The sequence below is a fragment of the Aspergillus oryzae genome, chromosome 1, assembly GCF_000184455.2.
Source record: "Aspergillus oryzae RIB40 DNA, chromosome 1".
NCBI lineage: Eukaryota > Fungi > Ascomycota > Eurotiomycetes > Eurotiales > Aspergillaceae > Aspergillus > Aspergillus oryzae.
The window spans coordinates 259,002-282,735 of record NC_036435.1 but is presented as its reverse complement, the minus strand read 5'-3'; the positions used below and the strand labels follow the sequence as shown (position 1 = coordinate 282,735).

Sequence of the window (23,734 nt, the reverse complement as noted above, 5' to 3'; positions counted from 1 at the left end):
ATTTGAGCTCCCTGCAACAGGTGATTTGCAGCCGCCATGGTCGGGGAAATTGCAAAATTACGATGTCAGCTTGTGAAAGCGCAGCAGCTTCGAGAGGAAGCACAGCTACGCCAGAAGAAACTAGAGTTACACCAGAAAGATACAGAGCGTCAAGCTGAGCTGAATTCATTATCTGGATTGCTAAATGGCTGCCACAAGCTCTCCCAGGCAATCCGTGTCACAACAAATGTGACGTTGATACCGGAAGATACCACCAATCCAGTTAATAGGTTGTTCCCCAGGCGTATCCGGCACTGGAATGAGTTTCCTGAAGTACAAGAGAAGATATGGGATAGGTTAAATCGTGATCGTACGTTCACTCGCAAGCGCCGCTTTCGGAACAATTACTTCCTTGACGAGATCCACAAGCACACGCGGAGGCATACGATCTTTTCCGAGGCATCCTTACATGACTTTCAAAGGGATACTATGGAAAGGTTTGTGAATGATATCCTTGATGCTCTGCTACAGGACCATACTCTTCGCCGAGAGTTTCGACTTGAAGGAAGACGACGGAATCGGAGTGCGGATCAGTTTTGCGTGCATGTTGCCTCTGATGAGCGACGAATCCCTGCTTATGCAGTGGAGTTCAAGGCACCACATAAGCTAAGAATTCCAGACTTAATCTCGGGGCTACATGAAATGGAACCTGAGCGGGATGTTATTGATAAAAAGGGTGATACGTTCGAATTTCATGCTAGCCACTTGGTCGCTGCAGCAATCACACAGCTTTTCTCCTACATGGTGGACAGTGGGGTTCGAAACGGATACATTTGCACTGGAGAGGCCTACGTTTTCCTCCACATTGCTGACGACCCGACGGTAGTCTATTATTACCTGTGCGTCCCTAATAGAGATGTCAATCCCGAGGACAAGTATCATCTCCATCGAACCGCTGTGGCCCAGGTGCTTGCTTTTACACTCAACGCGTTGGCCGCCGAACAGCCATCTCAAGATTGGTTTGATGCCGCCCGGAAGAACCTCTCCACTTGGAAGGTGGAATATCTTCACATTCTGAAGAATATTCCAGAGACAATCCGAAAAGATCCTCCCTATTTTGAATACAAACCTTCAGACTGGAAACCCGTTGAGCGATCTCCATATCACACACGGTCGCGAGGCCGTTGTCAGCCTAACCAGAAAACGTGTCAAGGAAGCTTAAAAAGGAATATCGCATATGAAGATGATTTTCCGCCACCATACCCTGCCCCAGCGACACGCGCGCAAAATAATCTCGCTGGCTCAAGTAATCCCAATAGAGGATCGAATACGAGGAAGTACTGCACCATGGTGTGTCTTCGAGGCTTGCTTACAAGGGGTCACTTGGACTTTCAATGCCCAAATGTTCATCAACACGGCCCTGTGAGACACCAAATCAATTCGAGAGACTTTACGCGTAGGTTACATGCTCAGCTGCGGCAAGACCGACACAAAGGCTTTGAGCAACTACATATTCGCGGTCGAACGGGTTTTCTGCTCAAGGCTACCTTGCTTTCCCATGGATACACGGTGATTATAAAGGTCACCACCGAAGCAAGACAGCATAATCTACGAAAGGAAATCGACGCCTATGGGTCTCTGCTGCAGTTACAAGGCCATTCCATACCGGTTCATATCGGTAGCTTCCAACCCCGCATGCCATATTGGTATCATGGCGAGCGTATGTCGTATATGATGATCCTCAGCTGGTCTGGGATCCGTATGGAAACCCTGCTTATGCAAAATGATGCCAATGCTTCTCTGTTCTCTCAGGAACGCATTAAGCTCCGAAAAATCCTTCGATCTCATGGTATAGTCCACGGAGACCTCGAATATCGCAACATTCTGTGGAATGATAGCCTTGGGCATGCTATCGTGATCGACTTTGAGGACGTGACCTGGGTAAAGAACCGACAGCCACTTGGGCCAACTTCGGGAAATGTGGCCAGGGGTAATGCTTCTGATAAACGGGGCAATTTGCATGGCCATAATACACTTCCATCGGCGCCCCGTCCCCAACCTAATACCATCGAGAATTACTCAATGAACAGATCACTAAATATGAGAGGTGGCAATCGGAAGCCATTGAATATATCCCTAACATAGCTTATGTTGTGAAAAGTCAGCCTCCGGGATATTGGTATTTCATCATGTTAAAGCAGAGATCAAGCAGAAAGATCAGTATAGTGTTATGTATTTTGCATAAAGTTGTACTTCTCGCAGAATTTTCAACCCACTCTCTTCCACCTTAGTGGTCATGTGGTGTTATTTTAGGAATTCCCACTAATTGTTGATTTTGAAGGTGTAAAAGAGTCTCCTATGCAAAGGAGGTAACAGGCACGGTTTGGTCAGTATCATCACTACCGTTATCCAATGTATGCTGTGGCCTCCAATATTAGGCCTATGCACGTCCGTCCACCATCGCACGGTCCCTCCTATACAGCGCTAACCCAAAGTCTCGCATTGTGGGTGCTTGAATCCTTCATTGCGCTGTAGAGTTGATAGACAGGGGAACTTAAACGTTTAATAAACTATGTCACTTTGATCCATGTCTCTATCCCAGAAAGATTCAATAGCCACATGTATAAATTAAACGGATCGATAGGAAGGGTAGTGGGGCGGGCCATACGCTATAGTTCTGTAGCATCTTAGAACACGGCCTGAATACCCCCTCGCGCCCATCGATAATTTTCATAGCCTTTACAATTTAGTTGTTGTGGCACAAGTCGTTACGGACACTATATTAGTGATACAAAACCCCTGTTTCACTTTGAGGACATGTAGTGTCTCCATATGCAGAGCCTTGATGATCTTGATGCCAAGCCTCCTTGGGGTCCTCCGCGCTCTTAATTATTTAAAGGGATGAAACCGGACCCCTTGATCAACTTCTCTTCCGCCCCTATCTTCCCGCTCTGTAGTATGAGTGTTCATCCCGCGGTTCACTGGACAAACATGGTGGCCACCGTATTTGATGCCGCCGGGTATGCCGATCTCGGCTCGCTGAGAAATTTCAAATCCGGCCATTCCAGAGATGGAATAATCATCGGCAACTAACCAGAAACTAAAGACTAGTCGAATGCAATGTAGCAGTAAATAGAAAAGAAAACAAAAATGGCTAACAGGACATTGCCCTAATTTTGGGACGGATGATAAGGGAACTAGCAATGCTGCAGAGAATTCAAGTGGGGATACACCGCCAGCCTGTGCCCGTGTCTTTGGTGGATCTGTTCCAGAGTTATCCACTCGGCCAGGGTCCGGTTCGTCTGGTAAAGCATATAGACTCAATGATTGTGCGGCGGGAGGATATTTTGGCGGCAAGACTTGGTCTCGATGCCTGAAAGGCACTAAGGCATTCACGATGACCTCAGGCATGATATCAGTCCACCTGATATTCACTCTCCATTTCCTCATCCAACACCCTTAGCGATCATGGCCCACCAGATGCATCCCCAGCCCCCATGGAGGGCTGTACCGTGCATGTGTTCGTTTGAAGCAGGTCCATACGATAGATAATGTCGTGATTTACATAGCGCCTCAGTGACCCCAACCTCCAATAGGCTTATGATTTCGACATCCTAATCAATGCACATCCCTGGGTTATGCAGCGTGATTCAGGAAAAGAAAAAAGAAAAAAGAAAAATCCTTTTTCTCGGCATGACTACTTGCACCGATCCCTACCACACATGGAAAAGGCTGAGCGGCAGCCGCCAAACGTTGAATGGGATTCGGCCAGTTCAGCCACTGTTTATCTATCCGGACCGACTTTCCTCTTGAAGCCGACCAGAAGGGTTCGCTTCCGATCCTTGGGATCATGAGTTCTCAATGCAGTTGATAGGTCACAGGGTCTGCCCGGATACGTTATCCTCCAATGTACGGCAAGAACAAGAAGCCGATCCGCGGTTCCAACAACCACCTCCGTGGTGATTGAAGTATCCGATGCTGAGAGGTTGAGAAGAATACCCAACAGCCACAAGGTAGCGGTCGCATATCGAGTCGATTCCCATCACCGCCTGAGCCAAGGTGTCTTCATTGGATACAGATTATCACCGTTTTGATCATGCCCCACAGGATCAGCACTGATCTTCATGTGAGCGCGCTTCTTTAAGACAGCTTCTGTATCATCGAACAAGTCGAAGGAAGACCAGAAATAAACCCTGAATTCATCCTATGGCTCAGAGAGCTCGCCACCAACAAAGCACGAGGCTGGAGGGACGTCGTAATAAACATATCACGCCAATGCTTGTGGCTTTTGCACTGAGCCCTGTTGCCAGGCGCAGTGGGTCCATTGCCACCGCAACCCGACGCTGTACAACAAACTTGATAGTCTGGCGCTGGCCAGTCCCACATCGCCGATCAGCACGGCCAGACACGTTCCCGCCAAACCTTGGATGTCGGACCCTTGGATGTCATTGTTGCACCATGGCTCGAGGTTGATAGCCCCAGGGCAAAATTCATGTCCCTGGCTACTGCAGGTCCGAAAGGTCTTCCGTCATTCGCCCACACAGCACAAGCAAAGCCCCAACCTCCCGACGTCGGCCATGGCCCGGTTCCCGACGATAGGATCCCCATATGTTGTTACCTTATCTAGCACTAAAACCGTGAGAAAAAAAATCATAGCGGCTGAAGCGGAGGAATCACACTGTAGCCGCCGAGCAGCGACCTTCACACTTGATTCCAAGCCATTATAAAAGGCCCACCTTATTCCAGAGACCTTTCAAAAATTTCTCTCATACCACCATCATATACACTACTATCAGAAACAAACAAAGCTCACACCTATCTCACAATAAAACATGAAGTTCACTGGTCTCGCCATTGTCAGCCTCATTGGCTGCGCTGCTGCCTTGCCTCCATTTGGTGCTTCTTCTACACCGTCCAGCTCGGTTTCTGTTTCTGTCACCCCGAGCGCTTCTCCCAGCTCGTCCAGCATCGCCTTCGCTGGTCTTAGCAAGCGCTCTGAAACCCCTTCTAGCTCTGCAGCTCCTTCCAGCTCCTCGGTCGCAGCCCCATGGGTATACCACAAGCGTCAATTTGCCACTCCCTCCAGCTCCGGTATTGCGTCCAGCTCTGCAACCCCATCCAGTTCCTCTGTTGCAGCCCCATGGGTCTTTCATAGACGCCAGTACGCGACTCCCTCCAGCTCTGCAACTCCTTCCAGCTCTGCGACCCCATCCAGCTCTGCGACCCCATCCAGCTCTGTCGCAGCCCCATGGGTCTTCCACAGACGCGAGTACGCGACTCCTTCCAGCTCAGCCACCCCCTCCAGCTCCGCTACTCCTTCGAGCTCTGCGTCCGTGACTCCCACCAGCTTCGCAGCTCAGAAGCGCAAGTTCTCTGGTTCCAGCAGCTCTTCGTCCGCCTCGCCCTCTTCTTCTTCCGCTACTCCTTCCTCCTCCGCTACTCCTTCTCCCTCTCCTTAATCTTCTCCGAGGTCGAGAGTTCTGCCATAGGAGATCCATCGTCATGCCTTCCCACATGGAGTAAATTGGATCCTGCACTCTCGTGCACCGCTTGATCACGATCGGAGGCTGACACAATCCTCAATTCCTTCTGTATTTGTTTGTCACGACCACTACTGGTTTGTTTAATATATTGTTGTTTTGCTTTCGGGTATGCTGGCGTACACAGTTTTGCTCTTCTGTGTGATAGAGTCGGGTACTCGTCTGTTTGTTCTGTGACTAAATTTAGAAATAGAAGTTGTTCGTTTTATTATTTGTCCATTAAATAGTAGTCATAAGTACGTACTGATCCATCGGATCGACCATTCAATGTGGAAATACCTAAGAACACATGCATGCAGTGTTCAGAAAAAATCATTATTTTCGAAATTTTAAGTCCGAGAAATACAAAGACAAATGATGCGTATTTTCGCAATCATATCGAAGCAACTGTTTGGTTTCAAGAAGGTTAGTGATAGTCCATGCCTTTTCTCGGATGACCCATTCAGGTCGAGCCGAGAGTAGGGAATGTTACCCTAACTGAATGTCTGCAAGTTGTTAAGGAAGGCGCCATTAGAAATTAAAAGGCATATATTCAAGTGTGGGGTGTTTATTATTTATGTTGTTGATGGATTGGCACGGGTAGTGAGGTGTTTCAAGGTAGAATGTGTATATCCACGAAAATATATATCACAGGTGCGCCAAATTATCATGACATAAATAGATTTCGGTGACAGACAAGCATTAGGATGAGTGAAAACCAGAATCTTAGAACAGGAAATAAAGACCAAAAGAAATAAATTATAAAACAAAGGGGTAAAAAAATAAATATCTACGCATTTCAATGGGTCGCATTGCTTGCAGCTTGACATTGAACGCTGTTTCTGCGCTAACCACCGGAAGAATACCTGTTTGCCTACAAAAATATATCAGTTGAATTATGTAGCCTTAGTCAAAGAAGATACTGCCTCGACGATGTATTCAAACCAGGGGTTAGCGCTCTCGAACGAACTATCAGGAGATGGGGACGGCTTCTTCTCCACCAACTGGCTTTTCATCAACCGGGACTCTCGTTTCACACGTTCCTTGTCCTTGTCGAAGCGGACACCGAAGAATGTGAAATATTGCGGGGCCCCAGGAGGGGGATCCTCTGGGGCGAAGACACCTTCACGACTGAGTACGAGTATCAAGTAATCGTTACTACAATCATGCTTTGTTTCATTTTCGGTGAGGTTGACACCGTGTGGACTTGCGTATGTTGGTGAAGAAAAAGTCTCAAAGTAGAATCCGAAGCAGGAGTCGAGAATTACATGGCCATTCATCTTAGTGTGATCATCGGTCCAGTGATAAAACTTAACATATTTCGATGGATAATGTTCCGGCTTGTAGCAGTGGTCGAAATAGTCAGTGGAATACAGGCGGAAGTGTGTGTCGGCGATGGAAATCCGTGGGCGTCCATTGTGTTTTTCCAAGGCTGCTTTGAGAGACTTGTATGCATTTTGGATCTCTTCAATCTTACTAATTTCGTAGGCCCGCTGTTTGTCCTTTATTTCCTGCTCACTTTAAATAACGCCGTTATCGAGCTCTCCATCCGAAGGAGAGGGAATAACGGGATGGTATTTCTCATAGGAATCCCAATAGTCGCTCACGTCGGACTCGTCACCGTCAAGTGTATTGAGACCTTCATCAACTTCGTCCCCCTCAATCTTTGGGCCCTGAACCGCTGTCTCATCTTTAGGATACTTGATATGATCTGTGGCCTCGGATGTTTCCAGAGGCATTTCTCGATCCACAGCATGTGTTTCCGACAGTGAGCCAGCCAGCGGAAAGGTAGGGATGAAGGGTCCTGGCAACGGCACATCTGAGAAGCTTAACGGTGTTATGGAGTCTAGAGACAGCCACTCAGGTGGTGGTACTGGTTCCAATGCCTGTTGTGCCTCCTCTCTCTTCTTTTGCCTGCGCTTCTCCCTGCCCCGTTGCCTTATTCTCAACAGCCGCCGCAACCGAGCATTAGGCTGACCACCTGTGGCATGTTCAACGTGATCTGGCTTCGCTTTTTTGTCTTGGCGACGTCGATCATTTCTCCGAGGGGCATTCCTTACCCCGGCCTGCGGATTTGGATGCGTGCCGGCGGGTGCAGGCATTCTCGCTGATATGCCACTCCTGACAAGGAATTATCTGCTTATCATGTACTGAATCAAACACGAGAGAAATCTACATGTGCGACAGTCAGTCGCAAAACGTAAGAAGTACTTTTGGTTTCACTTCAGGGAGATTGAGCTACGCGGGTTATCGGATCTCTTAACTACTAGTACAGCAGACTAAATTGAGGTGCCGGACTAACCGGGATTTTTACCGAACCCTTAGCGCTTTTACATTAAGCTACGGTTGTTATTCACTGATAGTTATCATTGTCTAGGTAGTGATATTCCAATCTATAGATATACTATAGTCTATTGTATACGATACTAAAAGTATGCTGCACTAAGTAAAATTTAAGCTCTATATCTCGGTTCACCGTGCCTCCAAGTACTGTAGGATTAAATTTGAAACCGATTTAATTGAATATGTTGGGCTATTATGATTGGCTAGAGTATCTACTCGTGGGACCTTATCCATAGAACCCATTGGTTGAGATATCCAACTTTGGATGTGGTCAGGGAGTCAGCCGGGCGGTCCTAATTGGCCCGGCACGTAGATGATCCGGCTGCTGCTCACCCTTTTGGCTATAGGATAGCTACACACCGTGTCTCTGCCACCACCTTCCAAAAATCTTTAAAAACATCTAAAAAAACTCGCTAGCTTGAATACTCCAATTAATCTATGGTTTTGAGCATCGAAAACAAACAATTTATGATATGATCCTTATCCCTTCCCTTGTGATATCATAAGCATCGCCTTTTCTACTGGTCACCAATCTCCGGTGCAATTGCTAGTGCATCGTCCGATGGCCACACAACACCACCCCGCTTCTTCCTCGTCGGGTCTGGCATCTCGTCGTGATGTGTGGCATGGTCGAATTCCAAGGTCTCCCAATCCTTCACATAGCCATGATGAAGCTGGTCTAGCCATCCGGAATAAGGTTCTCCCGGATCTACCGTCAGTAAACGCTTCCTTCTCCTGGAGCGCCAACCCATTCCAAAAATCTACAGAGGATTCCAATAATAGCAATAATCAAATGCAAAAACTATGATAAAATCATTTTTTTCGTTGAGGATGCCCTTGCACTCAACCTCCTCCTTCTCTCACTGTCCACTCATTTTCATGGCAGTCTCGCCATATCTTCCCCGTCGAACATCCCATGCATTCTCTAGCTTCAAATCATTGTCGTCATCCATGGAAACAGGCCGTGTCCGGTACCGGCCTATTGAGTACGTGGAGAGAATGGAGTATTATGAGCCTGGAGGGTATCACCCAGTAAAAATTGGAGATTGTTTCCATAATCGCTATCGGGTAATCCATAAGCTTGGCCATGGTAGTTATTCAACTATCTGGCTTGCTCGAGACGAGATATCCAACACAAATGTAGCAGTCAAAGTCTGCAGGGCAAACTCCAACCCGCGCGAGATTGATATACTGGCAAGGCTATCAAATCCTAAATAGCCATCAGACACAGGCAGATCTATCATTCCTTCGATATTGGATAAGTTCAACATCCAAGGTCCTAATGGTACTCACGTCTGTCTGGTAACCAGCCCAGCAAGGATGAGTGTCTCCGATGCAAAGAAGGAATCATGGCTTAGCCTGTTTCAACTTGAGGTAGCACGGGCAATAGCCGCACAGCTTGTGATTGCAGTTCAGTATATCCACTCACAGGGGTTTGTCCATGGTGACTTACACCGAGGAAATCTGCTTTTTCTACCATCTCGCGAATTTACTGAACTATCTACTGAAGCAATATATAAGGAATATGGTGAGCCAGAATTCGAGCCAGTCAATCGCTTAGATGGCCAAAAGCTGCCGCCAGCAGGGGTACCCGAATATGGTGTAGTACCTATCTGGCCTGGAGAAGCAAGCGAAAATATAACTCTTCCAGAATCAAGAATCCTACTGTCAGACTTTGGTGAAGCATTTTCTCCAGCGCAAGAAGACAAGTTCGAGTCTCATACACCTCTTCTGATCCGTCCCCCAGAAGCTCGATTCGAACCTACAAAGCCTCTTACTTTCTCATCCGATATCTGGTCACTTGCATGCACTATTCGGGATATTATTGCCCAGAAAACATTATTCGAAGGGATCATGACAGACGAGGATGATATGACTTGTCAGCAGATTGGGCTACTTGGCCCGTTACCGACCGAATGGCAGGAAAAGCATGGAGAATCAATTCACCAGTCCAAATACCTAAATCGATCATTAGAAGACCGCTTCAAAAATACCGTGCAGCAAGCGCGTATCGAGGCAAGGATGCCGAGTTTTAAGTCAGATGAACAATATGCTCTTTTGTCGATGTTACACTCGATGCTTTGCTTTCAACCGGAACATCGTCCATCTGCTCAGCAGGTTCTTGAGTCTGAATGGATGGTGAAATGGGCTCTGCCGGAGTGTGAAAAGATCCGCAACAGTCAATAATAATATGTATTTAGTACCGTTTATCTAGGGGATAACTTTAACATTGTCCATTGAAAACCTGGAAGCAAATTATAGAATACTCACGGAAAGGCCAAAAGGCTAAACGCCGAAATGAACATAGGGGACCCAGTACATCGATCATCTATGGGATTCGCATCTCTGTCAATGTCCATACTCCGTCCCATAAATGAGATAAATCAGCATGCAAAGTAAGTAAGCTAAGCAGTTGTGGATATGACTGGAAAATGTGCTATTCAGGCATGTGACGTAATTGAGCCCTATGTGGAAGAATGCTCCACATAGGAATTGTGTCGTCTATTTCATTAAGCTCTGATTCACAATACAGTACTATAAAGTAGATATGTCTGCTAAATCCAAGCCATGCTGGAATACCATTAATTTGAGATGACCGGAGTTTTACCGACTTGAACAGAGTTTGTATCCATCTCTTTCAAAACCCAACTCGCCATGCTTTTACGTGAAAGGAAGAAGCCATCGTCGCCGTGTCCCGTATATGTGGCTGTTACCGGTGCTTCAGCCCCGTTAGTGAGGAAAGGTACCCTGAATAACGTCCATGGGAGCTGGGTAGGGTCCTGAGATGCGACAAATTCACCCAACCCGCGGAATTCTTCGTATGCACTCCCTGCGATAATTTTGATCAATGCGACGGATAATTTCCACTTAATGGCGCCTTTATCCAGAGGGGACGGATAGGAAGAGGTGCCAAGTACCATAGCCCGCTTGTAATTGTTCGCCACCAACATAGGAAAGATCAGTTTGATTGCCTCAGTGACAGGCTGTTCTCAAGTTCAGCAAATGTGAAGTTCAGACTAATAAAAATCAGACCGCTTACCGTCTCCTTTGACCCATATGTAGGGCCTGCAAATGACACGAAAATGCGTGCCCCACACCCTGCAGCTTGCTCCATTTTGGTGACGTCCTCAAACGTGCCGGGTATCACTGTGACATTGGGATTCCCGGAAACCTCCAGTGGAAGTTTTTGTGGGGTTCGTACAAGAAGGGTTAATCGGTGCCCTTGTCGCAATGCAGCGGAGCAGAATTCAGTCCCAGATGGGCCTGAAAATGAGGAGCGGGTGAGAAGTCAACGCGCGAGTGTTTAAGTATACCAGGATAGAAGGCCACTCACCAGTGGCGCCAAACACGAGTATATGCTCGGACATTATCACGCCAGCCAGTGAAAGAACCAAGTTATTGGATTTGCATGAGACTCAGCGGACGAAATTTGAATATTGGTTCACGGTCGGTCATCCTGGTAACCAGAAGAGAATAACACTATTTATTGGGTGCTTAGGAGGCATAAGTTTTATCATCTCATGGTGATGAATAATTAATAATTATCGCCCCAGGCTCAAAATGGCGGCGGCCGCCCAGCCGCCGAGATGGTGATTACGTAACTGTCATTATGCAGTTAACTAAGTTAGCCTCGAGACTATGATTAGAATATCTCCCTTACACATCGTTTTCAATTGATCAAGAGGTTATTAATAACTTACCACCGTCACCATGAACACTATTGATCTTGACAATGATGTGTCCCCTCAACTTGCACTGCGAGCATGCGTTTCTTGCAAATCGAGCAAGAAGAAATGTGACAAGACCCTGCCAACATGCAATCGCTGTGCCAGGTATGACATTTGTCGCTACTTGTTTCATGTAAAAAAATTCTCACAGCAATTAATTATCGTATATAGGCTCTGCCTATCTTGCTCATATATTAATGTAGCAGAAACAAGAGCGGAGGATTTCACGAGTACGTTTCAAGCCGTCTTTGACAGGCTGGAGAGGCTCGAGTCGCGCGTTTTCGCTTCCGAAGAGGACCGACCTGCAGCCGCGCCTGATCAATGCAAGGGAGATAACCGATCAGACTGGCAGCTGAGACCCAGCCTGCTTCAGCCGTCTTACTTGGAACTTATTGTAGCAATGAATCTGTCCAAGATCCTTGATGAGAGAGACACCTCGGTGCGAGCGGTAGGCGAAAAATATCTCAGCGTAGTACATAATTATGCGCCGGTGATCTCCAAAGAAAGACTTGAATGCCGAACTCAAGAAGCAGAAAGTCTTGAACCGCATTCACCTTTTTTAATATTCATCTCGAGCATTCTTTTACTGACGGAGGAGCCGGTGGGAAGTTTCGTTTCCTCTAACACAGCGTCTCCTCCGGACTTATACCGGACTTGCAAGCATAATTACACCGTATTTTTGTCGCTTAATGAACCCTGCATCGAGTTGATTCAAGCTGGCGTATTGATTGCACTATACGAACATGCTCAATGCATGGGAAGCCAGGCTTACCTTACGATTGGGACTTGCGCCAGAATGGCTGGCGCTATTGGGCTACTCTCAGCTACCTCCAGTGTTTCTTCGTCCTCAAAATTGGTGACCAGTAAAGAAGAAGAGACGAATATTCTTCTTGTAATTTATATCCTTGATAGGTACTACTCAAGTTTTAGTGTCCTGACTTTTTAGTCTTGTTCGCTAACATCACGGGACGATGACAGACATATCAAAATTGCGTCTAGGGTTGTCATGAAACATATTATTGATGACTACTCTCAAATTACGAAGCCCTCGACAGTTCCAGGTCTGGCTCCCTCATCATTAATAATGTCGAAACATGCCGATCTGACCTCCTACAGTGAATAGTCTGCAGTGCGAAGCGGATTGCTGTGATATCATGGTTCGCCTTCAAGCAATTCTCGGGTTTAGCGCTTCTGCCGGTATTACAAGCTTGTCAGCTGATGCGATATGGAATCATATCGGAGCCCTAGAAGCTCAGCTCCAGAGCTTGAAGGTAATTTTTTGGGGTCACCGTGGTGACTATTCGTGGCACAGGTGCATCGCTACAGTCTTCGCGTAAGCTTCACATGCAACTTTGTGCCCGTGCAGTGGCTAAGTAGCTCGATCACCTTTTAGTGCGAATCTGTGTATATACACATACCGCCGGCTGTAAGCGGCAGGAGACAGTACCGCTGAAAGCTTTGAACAACGTCGCAAAGACAGCTTAGAACTACTTGGTTTGCTGATGGATATATCGAGTAGCCAACTCGATTTGAACACATCAACTGCAGTCTTTCCTTCTCCTTTTCCCATCATAATCCTGTTCCAGGTATTGGACTGTATGACCTCGCTAGAGAAGGTAGGGAGCGACTCGTTCTTACTCAGGGAGAGACAGACTTTCATGGATATGCTTCTGCACTTTAGTACGCGATGGAGACTTGCAAGTAAGCTATAAGAATCTCTGTTTAGAATCATAGTGGAGCTGACAAGTCTTTGTAGGACGTCTTTATGAAGCCTTGCCACAAGCATAAACTGTCTCACTGGCCGAAAGTTGGTTGCTTATTGTCTAGGAGGGGAACTCGACAACTAGTGATTGGTAATTCTGCTGACAGATGCTCCTAACCAGCGGCCGCCAAAGTCCGCGCGATGACTAATTTGGAATTGTAACCAACTAGTCGATTAGGAAAACTATAAAGTAGCTCTCCCAGCTATCAGAAAGAATAGTTGGATTATCATATTCGAAGGAAACTGTCACTTGATTCAATTAAGACTTTGTTCAGCCAAGAGATAAGATGGCCATTCTTGCAGTGTCTGGTGGAACAGGAAAATTGGGCCGGGCGGTTGTTGAAGCTTTGAAGAACAAGAAAAGCCATTCTGTATTCATTTTGGCAAGAAGTGTATGGAAACCTTTGCAATGTAATACCTCTGACTACTAGCTGACCGTCTGATCAGACGAACGATGAACTTTCGGAAACACTGGATGTTCCCATTATCCCGGTCGACTATTCCAATGTTGGGTCATTGACGAAGGCGTTGGAAGAAAACAAAATAGAGACCGTTATCTCTACTGTTCCCATTTCTGATGAATCAGCAACCGACTCTCAGCTCAATCTCATTGAGGCTGCTATCAAATCGAAGAGTACCAAACGGTTCATTCCCAGTGATTTCGGTATCATATATAACGAACAGTGAGTTTCGTTGTAGCCTATCAACCAGTCACTTCCGCTGACTATACATAGGCATGCCTCCATTTTCCCACCTCTCAAGGGTAAACTGTTGGCTGCAGAAAAGCTGAGGTCATCTGGTCTAGAGTACACTCTGGTATCAAACGGATTCTTTATGGATTACTATGGCCTGCCCAAAGTGAAGAGTTACCTGCAGCCTTTTGTTTTCGCTGTTGACATAGCGAATAACAGCGCAGCAATTCCTGGATCTGGTAATGTTCCTGTGGTTTTCACACACACATTCGATGTTGCCCAGTATGTTGCCGCACTTATCGGCGAGGAAAAATGGAATGAGAGAAGCATCATCATAGGCGATAAGTTAACATGGAACGACCTGGTGTCTCTGGCTGAAACCACTAAAGGTTTGTATATGCATCGCTCCGTACAAATTATGATCTTTTTTGACCTTGAAATTCTAGGGACGAAATTCGATGTCACATACGACGGTGAAGAGAAACTGAAGACTTTTCAAGTGACTGAACTTCCCTCGCATCCTCCTGTATATCCCTTTTTCGCCAAGGAACAGCTTCAATATATCTTGGCTGTGTTCGGTCAATGGACTGAGGCAGGGGCTTTCAACCTGCCGGACGAGGTTACCCTCAACAAGCAGTTTCCGGATATCAAGCCTCTCTCCATGAATGACCTTCTTCAGGCTGCCTGGAAAGTATAGAATATTCAAGCTAGGACATGCACATGCGAATCACACATCTATCCAAGTCAAAAGCCCATCTCCAAAAATAACCTTATCTTGCCGAATGCAGTAGCTGAAGTTCACGTTCATAAAATTTCATTGCGCAGTAACAAAGACTGTCCTATCCAGCTATAGAGTAGGGAATACGGGACAACGCTCAATTCAAGCAGCCCATACTGTATAACAATACTAAGTAGTCCATTTCAGAGCTTTGGAAGGTGATTGCAGATAATAGTAACGATCAACTAGTGGCCAGTATCCGTTCGAGCCCTGTTCTCCACACCCTACGGTTATACGCGTTAAGCGTCCACTCGAGGTCGTAATACAACAGGGTAGATCCATTGTTGAACTGTCTATCTCCACTTCGGACTATTCCCAGTAAGCTAACTATAGCCTGCAACCACCCCCTAAGTTAGGAGGGCAACCCGCGCGGTGTTGCCGAACCCTTTACACAGTATGATTCTTACTGGTAGACCACAGGGAGAGGTAGTCGAAAAATGGCGCTTCCTGTGGCCTCAGATGATGAAGATCCCCAACTGGTAACCGTCTAAATATATACAAAAAAGGACAGTACAGAACTGGAAATAAACAACTTTACCCCTCCTAGGTTATGTATGATTTTACATTGTCCGCAACCTCGATTTCGCCCGCCGTACTTATTCGTTATTCTTATCGTTATCGATAAAGATAAGAATACAGCTTACCGCTTTATTAATTTTAGTTTTGAAGTGACATCGGTGCCTAGAGTAGTGGGGCACGTTGGGCCCTTCTGCATAATCTTGACTAGTGGCGAAGTGTCCTCTTCTTCATTGTGAGCAGAGTTCGGTGGCTTAATCACGGAAATAGAACCCGTTCCTTTTATCGAATTAAAGCTACGTTCCAGAATGCCTCAACGAAATATGGACCAAGCTTTGGAGTTTGACCAAAACATGACCCAAGTCCGGCGCCCTAGGGATGATCAAGAGAATCATGAAGGAACAGACGCAGATGAGGGGCAGGGCACAACAACTAGTAATAGGTTCTATACCCAATACGATATCCTCGCGCCGTTCACGAAGGCCGACGCAGAAAAGGTATGTATACTCCGTAGTGTTCAGAGAACTGCCCTGACCCGGCTGATCCTTTCCAGATCTGCATGGAGCCCTTCGAATACACTAGGTCTCTTCCTGGCAAGAACACCGTTGGTAAGGTAATCGAGAGCTTGCGGCCTTGGTTGAATATTTCCGATCGTTCTGCGGCGGTCCTTACGGACGTCATGACGATGTTGCAGAATTCGTCCTTGATGTACGGTCTCACCATCCGATGTAGGGAGGTAGAGGTGAACTGATGTAATATTCTTGACAGGCTAGATGATATCGAAGACGGTTCTCAACTTCGGCGCGGTGCACCGGCAGCACACGTTAAATATGGCCTGAGCCAAACAATAAACAGCACGACGTATATAATTGCCAAGGTTGTCTCCGAGGTTCAGACTCATCTCCGACTAGAGTGTGCTAAAGTTCTGTCTGGTAAGAATATGCCAGCTTTACTCGATCGAGGACGCAGTGTTAAGAAAACTCGCAGAAGAACTCCAAACCCTCACCTTAGGTCAAGCTCTCGATCTCAACTGGACATTCAATAAAACGTGTCCCAGTGTAAATGAATACCTTGTCATGATCGACCACAAGACTGGAGGTTTCTTCCGTCTGATGCTTCGGATCATGGAGATTGAAGCCAATGCTACGCCAAACGACGAGCTACGTCATTTAATTACTCTGCTGGGGAGGTACTACCAAATCAGGGATGATTACCAGAATATAGCTTCTGACGAGGTAGGACTTCTACTAGTGTGATTGTTCAATACTGGACTAAAAGCTTCTAGTACACCACCAAGAAGGGCTTCTGCGATGATCTTTCCGAGGGAAAGTTTTCGTTTCCTCTTATCCATCTGCTCGAGCATAGTCCCAATGCCAGTACGTTACACAAGATGATATATGACGGACAACCTGTGGACGAGGGGAAAATGTCTGAGGAGGCAAAGTCGTACATCATCTCGCAGATGAAGGAAGTAGGTAGCCTGGATTATACGCAGGAGGTTCTCAGTGGCCTCTTTAGCTCTATATGGGAGACGGCAGAGAGGACTGAAAAAGCTATGGGAGAAAACATGGGGTTCAAGGCTCTCTGCCAATCATTGAAACTGTGATAAAGCGGTGGGAAGGTGTCTGGCTAGCCACATAGTTTTAATCTTCATGATAGCTAAGCTGAGTCAGCCGTTCTCTTCCTGGTGTTTGGACAATCGAAGAGGGGCAACTAGCGTTGACAATTCATATATGGATGCCAAGAAGCTAATGCATAGCCTCAGTCAGTACCACGAGGCTGAAGACTGGAAGAGACTTAAGATCAACCTAATCAACCAAGTGAGCTGTCTTGGAGCTGATAGCGATGGATTGCGGGTTTTGCAAAGAAGCGCACTGGGGCTTATCTGAACCCTTAATCACTTTTAGGGAAGTGTTCCATACAGAGTGCCATGATGCCTATTGCTGCCCGTCAGAGGGCGAGGAGTATCAGCGGCTATGTCCACGTTGTCGGCATTTGCGCCTCCCGCATCTTGCCAAGCGTGTCGCTGTCAATTTGCCGGACGCGTCCATCCCACCATATATTTGTGTGAGCTTCGGATGGACAGAGGACTATGATGGAGAGAAGATCAAATGTCACCTTTGTCAGCTTATCGCCCATACTGCTGCCACCTCTCTCAGCGCCGTGCGACGGGATCTGCGCACGTCATACCACAGTGCACTTTTTATTACCTGCCGATCTCTATACGTTTCAGTTTGGTTGGACGATATCCGGTTTCATGCGGACCTTGCATTGTGGTCAGAACTTCCTGAGTCAGGAGGATATTACTTGCAGAGGTCAGGAGACCGTGTCACGACGCCCGAAATCCCTCCTACCTTGGGCCAATACGTGGATTGGGGTAAGGTTCGCTCGTTATTGAACTCATCATCTGTTCCAACCTCGGGTTTGAGTCTTGAATCTGAGCGACCAGCCGGACTAAAACTCATTGATGTCCAACAAGACCGGGTTGTCGAAGCGCCTGTGGGCTGTGAATATATTGCTCTAAGCTATGTGTTTGGGAGCTTGACGACAATTGCCTCAACCCCTTCAGGATCCTTCGATCGCTATAGTCTGCCAACAACAATCAGAGATGCCATCGTCGCTTGCTACAAACTTGGCTTTAAATATTTGTGGGTTGATCAGCTCTGTATTAATCAAAGTGACCCTGTGGACCAGTTGCACCAAATCAACCAGATGAGTCGTATTTATGGATGCGCGGCATATACTATTGTTGCACTTGCGGGCGAGGACTCCCGTCATGGTTTGCCTGGAGTTACTAAGGCCCGCTCCTGGAGCTATAAGTGTATAAGAATTGGTAGTTTTGGTATCACAGCACTGGCGCCAAGTCTTCGATTCTGCATGAAGAACAGTAAATGGTATACTAGGGGTTGGACGTTTCAGGAAGCTATGTTCTCCTCAAGGCTCATTCTATTCACCAGCTATGGTGTTCATTGTGCCTTTCGCTACAAAGACGACACTCACGTGTTGTCTGAATCCGAATGTCATACGCCCCTCAACGTTTTCAACGTTTTGGGGCTGCCGGAGAAAGATGATTATTGGGAAGCATTAGAGCAGTACACCACTAGAGACCTGACTTTCCCTTCGGATATTCTGAGGGCTTTTACTGCAGTCCTACGGTCTATTCATAAAGAGAACACATACTATGGCTTACCTTCTCGAGAGATTGACGATGCAATTCTTTGGGCTCCGGCCAAGTTTACTTCAGCACCCACAAGCAGGAGGCATGGCTTTCCAACGTGGTCTTGGGCTTCCCACTGTGGTCCAATATCTCGCCCGAAGTGGTCAGCTGCCGGACTTGCTGTATGGGCTCTTCCACCACGTGGCTTAGGCACAGCGGTTATTTTCTGCAAACCGCGCCCTGGACACCAATGGGATGATTGGAGGTATCCAAGTCAACAGGACCGCATGCGCATAATAGCTAGCGCGTTACTCACAGGCTGCCTGCAGAGTAATATCCATCTAGACGCACATCTTGCTACCCCGGTCTGTGAGCAATTGTATTCTAGATGGCCCGATCCTACCGCTTACTGGGAGGATGTCTTTGGCCAATATCGACATGACGAGATTTTTTCTCCGGCGGTTGTCAGAATAGCGTCTCTGGGAGCTCGTATACTAGTCTACAGTCAGACCGCGAAGTTCTTAGTCGGTCCTAGCACAAGTCCTTTGCGAGACACCAATTGCATCCGTTCCAAGAATGGGGAGCTCTCTGGATATGTTGACATCCCACATTACGACCATAGTTCCACCAGCTACATTGCTGAATTTATCGCAATTTCCGTGACGGAGGATTCTTGGCCCTGGGATCTGGTCGGTAATTATAGTTGTGATCCGGAATATAAGAATTATTTGGCTTATACTGATGGCAAGACTGACGTCTCAAAGCGTATGCAAAAGATACTATCACCAGAATGGGGATTGTATTATATGTTGCATGTCATGCTCATCAGGAGGGATGAGCAATCCAATGTAGCACGACGTGTTGGGATAGGACGGATATTTCTTAGGAAATGGGCAGAAGCAGAGCGTCGGTTTGAGGCCATTGTCCTGGAATAGAAAATATAGGCAACTCAAATCCGAGCATGTTACAGGACCGAACAATTCTCCGTATGTGTGGCCAAACGACTGATGCCATTAGGGAGCTACTCGCATCCTCTCTTTTGCAAAAAAAAAAAAAAAAAAAAAAAAAAAAAAAAAAAATGTTTGTTCATTCCATGAGTTAGTGATGTGGTTCTATTTAGTTTATGTGCCAAATGAACTCTAGTACCAAAGGTGCGCCTAGAGAATTGACTTTCGGTCGTTCGTGGTTATACCAAAGCGCACGATATCTCAAACATCCGCCGCTTAGATAGGTCTACAGGGCAGTACGTCTAAAGCCCAGCACGATTTACTCCAAGCCCCACAATTGGACCCAGCAAACCCATCGCTCAAGTAAAAGTATCCACCATCAACCTACGGTTAAATACCGAATCGGTTAAATACCACCACCAGACCATCGGCCCACAGCGCCCCGACCTCCAGGTCCCCCAATGCGGGGATCCCAAACCAAGCTTCAGCCTTTCCCACTAGACCAACATAAATATCTGTAAACCACCCAAGTTCATAATCCCCAACACCCAACTAATACATACATATACTCGCAAAAATGTCCATGACGGTATCTGACTCCACGCAAATCCGGGACGGCTTCCCACGACCGTTCCCGGATACTCCTGCGAATGTACTGGAGCAGTTTAAGCTGAACGGCAAGGTTGTTGTTGTAACGGGCGCAGCGGATGGTATTGGTCTTGCTGTTGCTGAGGCTATGGCTGAGGCTGGGGCCCATGTCGCTTTGTGGTATAATTCGTGAGTTTTATACTGGATTTTCTGTTCTGGGGTTAGGGGTGAGTTAGGTTTGAGTACTGATTGTTGAACTGGTAGAAATGATGCAGCTATTAAGAGGGGTGAAGAGTTGGCGAAGGATCATGGAGTTAGGACTGTTGCTTATAAGGTTGATGGTATGTTCTCTTTCTCTGTTTGGTTCTATAGTTGGTTGCTAAGACGTGCAGTATCGAACCCCGAGGAGGTCCAGAAGGCCGTGGCGGATGTTGTGAGGGATTTTGAGAGGATTGATGTCTTCGTTGCTAACGCTGGTGAGCTGGGCTTGTAGATGCTGGGTTTATGATATCACTGACGATGTACAGGAATGGCTATCTCCAAACCGATCCTGGAACAGACGCTGGATGAATACAGGAAGCAGATGTCTGTTAATGGTGTGTATTTCCAAACCTTTCGGAATCTCCTTGAACTATATACTGACAATATACTTCAGTGGACGGAGTTGTCGCCTGCGCAAAATATGCAGGCGAAGTATTCCAACGTCAAGGTTCTGGAAACCTGATCATCACGTCAAGTATGAGCGCACATATCGTAAATGTGCCCACCGACCAACCCGTCTACAATGGATCCAAGGCCTTTGTGACCCAGTTCGGTAAGTCGCTTGCTCGTGAATGGCGGGATTTTGCACGGGTAAACATTGTCTCTCCGGGTTTCTTTGAAACGAAAATGGGTGCAAGCCCGCTTGCTCTGAACGAGGCGTACCGGATGGCAGTGCTTGGCAGGCAGGGGCATGTGAAGGAGATTAAGGGTCTTTATCTCTATCTGGCCAGTGATGCGTCGACGTATATGACTGGTAGTGATGTGTTAATTGATGGTGGCTATGTACTTCCTTAATTACCAGTTCAAATCATGAGTGTTAGGTAGTAGAGTTATACGAAATACTTCAATATCATTGTATAGTGTAATATGAAGCCAAACGCTATAGAGAAATGCGCCACCTCCCCTCTCGCTCTGCGGTTTGTGCCAAGGTACTACTTTGCCCAAGCTTTCATGACAGGTTTCCGGCACTCAGTTGACTGATAAGTGTCATCAAAGGGTTCAGATGGGGCAGTGATGCCGAAACAATCTCTTCTATTGACAAGGCTGCTTGAAGGATAGGCACGATATCTGTGGCGATCGACTCATCTCTCTCATTTTTCGGGGCAAACTGAAATATCCCTTTGGGATCCCACGTTTGTTTGATTTCCCTGATAGCATCACTGTTAGGGCCATAATATGCTTGGTGATGATCCTCTGTGACACACAGCTCCCGGTCTGGGAAATTCAGAAAACCGGCTTTTCCATCAATAGAGAACTGCATCAGGTTCTCTTTGAAGTTCTTGCAGAACTCCACCATCTCCTCGCCAAGCCATTTCTCATCCCATTGAAGCATGATGTATGCGATACGCGATGCGTCGCGCCAAGGGAAAGCTGTTTCATTTGCCCCGATCCGGGTGGCTTGCTGTCCGGTATGGATAAAGGTCACTTGCAACAAAGCTGACTCTCCACGGAATTCTTTCTTAAAATTCTTCATGTGATCTCTGATAGACTTAGTGATACCCGTGTAATCACTTCCTGTTCCGAAAACGAACGATGCGTAGATCGAATACGCCTTGTTAGAGGGAATCGCCTTCTTAGTCTCCTCGGACCACTGGGATACAAGAGTCTCATGCAGAAAACGCGATGAATCTTCAGCAATTGACCGACGTTTGAGATTGTCTGCCAGGGAGTTCTTTATTTTATGGATATCACTTCCAGCATCTCCGCGAAGATTTCTATCGATTTCTTCCTGGAATTCCTGCTTCTTCCCGTCGTAATAGGTAAGAAAGCGAACAGCAAGATCACCCTTCCCATCCTTCAGATCGCAGAACCAGCTAGTGTCGATGGTCATGCTATTGCTCCAATTGGCGGCGTAAAAGCTGTTCATTGCCTCCATGAACCCTTCTTCCCTCTCATCGGTTGAGGGGTACCAGGTGTATCTCCCTGCCACAACCTTGTCCTCTTGTAATTCGTGGAGAGACATCTTCATCGTGATCACGGCACCGAAATTATTCGCACCGGCTCCACATAGTGCCCAGAACAGCTTCCTCTTTTCGGGGTCTAGATCGTCCTTGCGCACGGTTACCAGATCCCCTTTTCCCGTGACCAGCGTAGCCTCCAGTAAGCTATCACATCCCATTCCAAACTTCCGAGTAAATGGACCCAACCCCCCGCCCAACACAAACCCACTCACTCCCACAGTCGGACACCGTCCGCCATTAACCACCAATTTATTGACCTTTTCGATCACCAACTGCCGATACGCATGTGCCCACAGCGCCCCACCTTGCATGGTGATGGTCGGAGGCTCAGACTTATGCTGGAGATAAACATCATTCATCCGGGAGAGATCCAAAAGAATCCCATCATTGGTAGTGGAGAGTCCTGCATACGAATGCCCGCCATTCTTGACGGTAATGGGTGTTTTGTTTTCGTATGCATATTTGACCACCTCCTCCACGTGCACTGGCAGCTCGGGCTTCACGACACATGTGGGGCGACTAAAGCGGTATAGGAGGTTGGCAACATCAACAGAGACTTCGTATTCCAGGTCGCCGGACTTGTAGACGGGAATCTGGGTTCCAAGGACTTTTTTGTCTTTGAGGTCTTTGTAGATGTCTGCGTTTGGCATTGTGGGGGCTCTATTGTGAAGTGGAATAATAGGGGCAATGGTTTCTGATTTAAGATACTATTTCAGCAAGAGGTATATTGAGTATGAAGATATAGAAGTGACAGGTCAGGGCAGAGTTTGATGGGCTTTATATGTCTCTCTGGAGGTTTTATCCCATGGAATCATTTCCCTTGAACTCTTCGGGATGATTGCAGATTTGGAATTTTGTTAGGATCACAGCGAATAGCATTAGTCAGTGCAATCCAGTTCGGATCGTCAATCGAGTCTAACGAAGACACGTCACCATGCACATAGTTATCCTGTACGTGTCTAGAGAGGGATGAATAGTTCCGCACAGGCCAGCCGATCCACATGCAAAAGAGGAGTAGCAACTGCCTTCGCGCTTCCCGAAGTCTGTCTCTGAAATAACTGACGACTAATCCTTCTATATGACTGTATAGTGCCCATGTGCTACGAGTAGCCTGGAGATGCTGCACTCTGAGAAGGCCTCCTCTTCGGCAGCTGGTATGCGACGCCTGTCCAGAAGGTCCGCATGTGGCCTTTTTTCATTGACCCCTGGCGTAGATACTATATGAGTTCAGCACACGAGAAGAGATGATATCAAATCAAGTATGATCATGACTAGTAATGAATGCATCTAAGAGTGAGGCCAGGGGGGCGCTCAGTCAATGAGATGCAGCATGGAATCCCATCCCCCGCCCGATATAGGTGGGTCTGCAGATCTATTAAGGCTTCTGAAGTATGCACTAAGACTAATTATGCAGAGATATGAAAGTTCTGCAATGAAACGTGTCCAGCATCATTTCCTTGGTCGTCATTGGATATGGGAATCTTCTCATCACCTAAGCGCTTG

The 23,734-nt window shown here is 46.9% G+C and overlaps 9 protein-coding genes across 9 annotated transcripts; 5 read left to right on the top strand and 4 right to left on the bottom strand.

The window, feature by feature from the left end:
- Positions 1-36: 36 nt before the first annotated feature.
- On the top strand, positions 37-2,124 carry AO090009000100 (uncharacterized protein; the record flags this gene model as incomplete). The annotated part of the gene is made up of 1 exon (XM_001816559.3): positions 37-2,124. The coding sequence occupies one exon, from the start codon at positions 37-39 to the stop codon at positions 2,122-2,124; it is 2,088 nt and encodes a 695-aa protein (XP_001816611.3).
- A 2,687-nt stretch (positions 2,125-4,811) lies between these two features.
- Positions 4,812-5,438, top strand: AO090009000099 (uncharacterized protein; the record flags this gene model as incomplete). Its single annotated transcript, XM_001816558.3, has 1 exon — positions 4,812-5,438. The coding sequence occupies one exon, from the start codon at positions 4,812-4,814 to the stop codon at positions 5,436-5,438; it is 627 nt and encodes a 208-aa protein (XP_001816610.1).
- Positions 5,439-6,200: 762 nt separating this feature from the next.
- Positions 6,201-6,778, bottom strand: AO090009000098 (uncharacterized protein; the record flags this gene model as incomplete). The annotated part of the gene is made up of 3 exons (XM_023238178.1): positions 6,201-6,223; positions 6,293-6,372; positions 6,444-6,778. 3 exons carry the CDS (start codon positions 6,776-6,778, stop codon positions 6,201-6,203), a joined length of 438 nt encoding a protein of 145 aa, XP_023088512.1.
- A 240-nt stretch (positions 6,779-7,018) lies between these two features.
- On the bottom strand, positions 7,019-7,600 carry AO090009000097 (uncharacterized protein; the record flags this gene model as incomplete). The annotated part of the gene is made up of 1 exon (XM_001816556.3): positions 7,019-7,600. One exon carries the CDS (start codon positions 7,598-7,600, stop codon positions 7,019-7,021), a length of 582 nt encoding a protein of 193 aa, XP_001816608.3.
- Positions 7,601-9,161: 1,561 nt separating this feature from the next.
- On the top strand, positions 9,162-10,028 carry AO090009000095 (uncharacterized protein; the record flags this gene model as incomplete). Its single annotated transcript, XM_001816555.1, has 1 exon — positions 9,162-10,028. One exon carries the CDS (start codon positions 9,162-9,164, stop codon positions 10,026-10,028), a length of 867 nt encoding a protein of 288 aa, XP_001816607.1.
- A 395-nt stretch (positions 10,029-10,423) lies between these two features.
- Positions 10,424-10,956, bottom strand: AO090009000094 (uncharacterized protein; the record flags this gene model as incomplete). Its single annotated transcript, XM_001816554.3, has 2 exons — positions 10,424-10,825; positions 10,882-10,956. The coding sequence occupies 2 exons, from the start codon at positions 10,954-10,956 to the stop codon at positions 10,424-10,426; spliced, it is 477 nt and encodes a 158-aa protein (XP_001816606.3).
- Positions 10,957-15,625: 4,669 nt separating this feature from the next.
- Positions 15,626-16,923, top strand: AO090009000093 (FPP/GGPP synthase family protein; the record flags this gene model as incomplete). The annotated part of the gene is made up of 5 exons (XM_023237959.1): positions 15,626-15,814; positions 15,871-16,025; positions 16,086-16,249; positions 16,305-16,552; positions 16,603-16,923. 5 exons carry the CDS (start codon positions 15,626-15,628, stop codon positions 16,921-16,923), a joined length of 1,077 nt encoding a protein of 358 aa, XP_023088511.1.
- A 3,075-nt stretch (positions 16,924-19,998) lies between these two features.
- Positions 19,999-21,065, top strand: AO090009000092 (uncharacterized protein; the record flags this gene model as incomplete). Its single annotated transcript, XM_001816552.1, has 5 exons — positions 19,999-20,198; positions 20,274-20,350; positions 20,402-20,485; positions 20,537-20,605; positions 20,665-21,065. 5 exons carry the CDS (start codon positions 19,999-20,001, stop codon positions 21,063-21,065), a joined length of 831 nt encoding a protein of 276 aa, XP_001816604.1.
- Positions 21,066-21,219: 154 nt separating this feature from the next.
- Positions 21,220-22,881, bottom strand: AO090009000091 (uncharacterized protein; the record flags this gene model as incomplete). The annotated part of the gene is made up of 1 exon (XM_001816551.1): positions 21,220-22,881. One exon carries the CDS (start codon positions 22,879-22,881, stop codon positions 21,220-21,222), a length of 1,662 nt encoding a protein of 553 aa, XP_001816603.1.
- Positions 22,882-23,734: the final 853 nt, after the last annotated feature.